General features: G+C 45.6%; 1 protein-coding gene across 1 annotated transcript in view; it reads left to right on the forward strand.

The window, feature by feature from the left end:
* Positions 1-676: 676 nt before the first annotated feature.
* Positions 677-5,350, forward strand: part of SLC7A6 (solute carrier family 7 member 6) — a 46,189-nt gene continuing 41,515 nt past the window's right edge. The window contains 3 exon segments of the mRNA XM_019505916.1: positions 677-795; positions 1,266-1,391; positions 1,393-1,828. Coding sequence (XP_019361461.1) covers positions 1,320-1,391; positions 1,393-1,828 — 508 coding nt within the window. The 5' untranslated portion in view covers positions 677-795; positions 1,266-1,319.

Genomic DNA, 5,350 nt, shown 5'->3' on the forward strand with positions numbered 1-5,350 from the left:
GCAGACTCAAGCTGCTGCATGCGGCTCCCAAAGCCTGGGCTCCATGCACTGAACCATGCACCGTTATGGGCCCAAGCAGTCTCACACCGCTCCTAGGGCCGGGTCTCAGTGCACTGTCCCTGTTCGCCATCAACAGCCGAGTGGTCTCGCACAACTTCCAAGGCTGCTCCTCCAGTGGCAGCTTCAGGAGCCTTGGGCCTATTGCCCGCTGGGGGAGGGCTCCCCAGCTTTTCTTGGTTCCGCTCTTTTTGAGTCCCTCCCTGCATCTGCCCCTCGTGCTGGGCACACAACTCCTTTTATATGCTCCAGGGCTCCACCCCTGAAGTCTTCCGGACCTGACAGTTTACAGTCTTCAATCAGGAGCTCTTCTCCCCCTCAGGAAAGGGGCATGATGTTATTTCTCCTGCTGGCTCCTGATTGGTGGATGGGCTCCACTAATCAAAACAGCAGGATCTCAAGCCTGGGACTCAACCCAAGCTCTGAAAGGTGAGCCTGCTACATGGCATTAAAAATAACCCTAAGTAAGTTACTGTTATAAAGAAATTAAATGCAAAATAAGCCAGTTCTGGTAGCTAAATTGCTTTACCATAACTAGCCCAAAATTGCCCCTCCTGTTCTATAGAAAACTATTTAAACATGCACTGTGAATTTGGTAATGAGCAACGATAGATGAAAATAGACATTCAAAATGAATGGAAGATAATGGAAAATAAAGTGAAGCATTTGAAAGTTTTAGCTCCACATTTTCCATTTCAATTTGCTTTTGGCACTATAAGAGAGAGTCATATTAGGCGGGTAAAGGATTGAAACAAATTTGATTTGTATATGGCAGTAAATCATGTTGTCCTAACTGCTCCCAGCTTCTGTTCTTATGTTTTCTTCTTTCTTTATTCCTTTTGTTTTCCATTTTTCCAGTTCTTCTGATGTGTTCATATCTTCTTTGCTTTTCTCTCTCTACCCCCAGCCTTATAGTCAATTGTTTTGTACTTTCTCCCCACTCTTCCTCCGTATCAGTCACTTTTTTCACCTTTCTTCTTCTAAGGTATGTTGGGACTGTCTCATTTGCTCAGATATATCATATATCATTAAAAGTAGTACACTTTTTTGAAACCACGTAACTTACCAACATACGGTAGCAAGAGAAGGATATCCCTGGTAAATCATATCTCTGGTAATTCTCAACTTCGAATAGAAAGAAGGGTTAACAGGAGAGTTAGAGGTAAGAAGCAATTAATATTGATTTCAGCTGTCTTATTTTGTTTTAGATTGTGACTTGAAATTTTGGAGAATACACAGCAATTCTGGCATGGAACTGTACAATGTCTCATAGTTCTTTAGCTGAATACTGCCCCGTCAAGGAAGCAAGCAAGCTAGATCCAAGTGACGGCTGTAAAAATGCATGACCAAAATCAAGATTCAATGCAATTGAAAAAAGAAATCTCCTTGCTCAATGGGATCAGCCTCATAGTAGGCAATATGATTGGTTCAGGTATTTTTGTCTCTCCGAAAGGAGTTCTTATCTACAGTGCATCCTATGGGTTGTCACTGATCATTTGGGCAATTGGAGGAATTTTTTCAGTGTTTGGAGCTCTCTGCTATGCTGAACTTGGAACCACTATCACCAAGTCAGGAGCCAGCTATGCATATATCTTGGAGGCATTTGGCAGCTTCATTGCATTTATTCGCTTGTGGACTTCACTACTGATCATTGAGCCAACGAGTCAGGCAATTATTGCTATCACCTTTGCTAACTACATAGTGCAGCCTGTTTTCCCTTCTTGTGAGCCTCCTTATTTCGCTTGTCGTCTCATTGCAGCTGCTTGTGTGTGTAAGTATTGTTTAGAAATGGTGGTAATTTTGTTGACTTTTAACATACAAATTACTCCTATTAGATCTCAGAACTGTTGCTCTCTGCATCTACAGCACTTTGTGTTACAATAGGGATAGAAAGTGGTTTCTAGCTCATAAGCAGCACGGTTTAGATGTTTACATCTTCCTTATTTATGAGACCAAAAGGTAAGCCCTCTCTTTACTTAAAGTCTTGTCTGCATTGAAAAATAACTTAGATGAGTTATTTCTCAACTCTTAGATTAAGCTGAACCTACAAGTTATTGTGCAATAGCTAATGTACTTAAAATGACTGCTCATAATTTATTTCACAGTAATTTTCCCATGTAGACAACTATACTCTAGTTCAGCCTCTGATTCTTCTTGGAGGAATGTTTAGTCTTTTTGTATAAGCTAGAAAGTTATAACATTCACTTGCTAATGGAAGGCAGAATTAAGCAGTTCTGACAAGACAGAACATGCCATTGAGAACAGATTCAAGAATTGAGGGGAGGTTTTTTGCTGTCAGCATAATGATCAGGGGAATTGGGCTAACACCCAGTTTTTGTGTCTTGGATGCATAAGGACTGTTTGAAAGGCTTCATTTTCAGTGTCTCAAGTTATGCAGCTGCTTTGGCTGAAAAGTAGCAAAGATATGAATATACTTGCTGGATGACAACTATCCCTTCCAGAGCAGCCTGGGTTTATGTTAAGAACATGGTATGCTTCAGTGTGTTTATACCCAAATCTGCTTAGCTTCTAAGTAGCTATGAAATCACATAAGCTGAACTGTAGAACTTGGAGGAATCAACTTTTCTGTTTCATGGGAAATTCTGGAGTTTTAAAAAATTGCTTTTGAACTGGAAGAAATTTGCAATGTTTCCACCAAAAATAGCTTTAACTGCTCTAAAACACGTTTTCATTCTGATTTCAACTCCTTATACTTAGTTCTAATTTAAGGTCTGAGATGGAATACTTCATCTGATTCATAATGAAACTTTTTGAAACACAACATTTTGGTTATTTCAACTGTCTGAAGACTTTTTTTCAATTTTTAATCAAGCTTTGTCCAGGTTGACACGTTCCCACAGGAGGTTCTGTTTTAAAAGAATAGTGTTATTTCAACAAAGTAATTTCTTTGGATAATTTCAGTTGGCTCTTGCAAGGGGGTGTAGCTGCAGTCTGAGAGGCTTTTTTTGAATACCTTTCAGGATCCTCTCTGTGAGAGTGTGGAGGCATTGTCATACAGTTCTAAACAATACAAACTAGCAAATTGACAAATTAGAGGGAGACATGAATAGAATATTTAATTTCTGATTTCAAGAAAGCTTGTTCAAAGTACTAGCCTATCTCTGTATGGCAACGTGGGAACTCCCTGACCAGCCACAGTGCTAGTCTCCCACCTACCTTTGGGCACACCACCCACCTCTCTCACTTGCCATGCCTTGTTAAATAACTAGGGTCTTAATTAGGCAGGAGGCTGCCCTTTGAATGCCCTGTTCTCCTGGGCCTATGCATGTACTTCCAGCCATCCCTGTACTGCTTCCCAAGTCTTGCAGATGTTTCTAACAGCTGTGCTCTGCTCCGGCCTAAGGCTGGGCCCAACTCAGCATAGCGTTAGGCCTCTTGCATTCTGCCCTATTATAGGCTACACTTGTACCACCGCTCACTGCGGCCTCTCTCACTCCACCACCTCTCACACGGTCTCTCTCATACTGCCCCTTGCGGGGCCACACTTGTCCCGCCCCTCCTTTTCCCCAGGGCCTGACTCACCCTGCCCTCACCTGGAGGGTCCTTGGGCTTACTTCCCTGCACTCCCTGGCCAGCAAGCGCGTGGCCTCTTGGGCACCTCCCACTGCCCACATCCAAGCAAGCACTGGGCGGTTTGCCAAACACTGGTCTGACTCTGCCTCTGGTCTCTTGCCGGGTCACTCACCCAGCTGCTCTCAGTCAGGGGCTCCTGACTCACCCTGTTGTTTACTTGTGGCTCTTCCTTAGCCACCTCACCCAATCAGCCTCCAGCCCGTCTGTGGCCTCAGGCACCTGAAGGCTTATCTGAATGTAACTCAGCCCCCATGTTAGCAGGACCTACCCTCAAGCCCCCTGCTCACTATACGCCCCTTCTTCACAGAGACTCACTACTACCCCTCTCTACTCTCTCCAGGCCTCCCAACTGCCGCTCTTGTGCAGGCTGTTGGGTGCCCCCTGCACCCCATGCTGCACCTTCACCTTCACTGAGGCACATACTCTGCCCCCTTCTCTGGGGTCTGGGGGTTGAACACCCCCTGTAGGCTCAGGTGCCACTCATTGGTGTGCATGGCCCACCATTCTCGCTCTCCGGGGTCTTGCACCCCTTACGGGCTCAGGTGCCACACTGCCCTCTACTGCCTCTGGTGTTAAATAACCCCAGCCCCTGCCTTTGGGTGGGCTAAGGCACCTCTCCTCACCTTTCACTGGGGAGGTAACTAGCCTGGCATTTCCTGCAGACTCCCCCATGACAGGGGGTCCCACCAGGCCACCCTTCAGCAGGGTGCAGTTTCAAGTCATGCCTAGGACCAAAAGGTATCCTCCTTCCCTATAGCCTTTCCGTCAACTCCAACTTGTTGCAGGAGCAGCAGCTTCACCAGGAGATGGTCCTTCCATGGCATCGGGTAGCAAACTGCAGCCTCCTGTTCTGCTGACCTGGATCTAAAATGGCCGCTCATCAGAGCTGGGGCAACACCTGCCCCCAGCTCTTAACGTGGCAGACACCTGATGTGTTCTACCACCCACCTTCCCCCTTAAACTGGTTCCTGGGAGAGGCTTTTCCCTGCTGCTCTGCAAGCAAGCTGCCACGCAGCTTGTAACAGCCCCAGCATGGTGAGCACTGCACTGGTGCTCTGCCACACTCTGGTTATTTTAAAGAAGAAAACTTAGTCAAAAACTGAACATGCCAGACCCCTTCCATTGCTAAGCTGTGTGCTGTAATCTGTTCACTGAAGTTACTTTGCAAAATGTCATAATATGAACATATTCATGATTATTCACATATATCAAGATAGTATAAGAAATGACAGTCAGCATAAAGAACTCTGTCACTGTACAAGTGGTTTATTACAGTGGCCAGTCATAGTAGAAGTTAGATGTAAGGCCATTCCTTTTCTCAAGAGTTCCTTGGAAGCTTGTTCAGTCCTAGCTTTTGAAATATGATGCTTCTGTTTTTCACGTGGTCATGCGAAGTTCTATGAAATCTTGTTCGGCTGTTTCTATTTGCTAGCTTTTACAGGTCACAAGTGTCATGCTGATATGAGATCATCACTCTTGTTTACTTTGTGAATTGTTAACTTTTTTGCGGGGCCCCTGGACTAAGTAAGGTTCTAGGTAAAGCAGCCCCCAGCACCTGCTGCTGCTGGCCACAGGGCCCAGGTTTCTTGCAGCAGGCACTGGGCAGACTCTGAGCAGCCCAGGCTTCATGGCAGGCAGCAGCTGCCCAGAGCCCAGGCTGGATGTGACAGGTAGCCAGGAGGCTGCAACCAGTGCCCTG

Source organism: Gavialis gangeticus, unplaced genomic scaffold (assembly GCF_001723915.1).
Source record: "Gavialis gangeticus isolate Ggan-Ray unplaced genomic scaffold, GavGan_comp1, whole genome shotgun sequence".
Classification (NCBI taxonomy): Eukaryota; Metazoa; Chordata; order Crocodylia; family Gavialidae; genus Gavialis; species Gavialis gangeticus.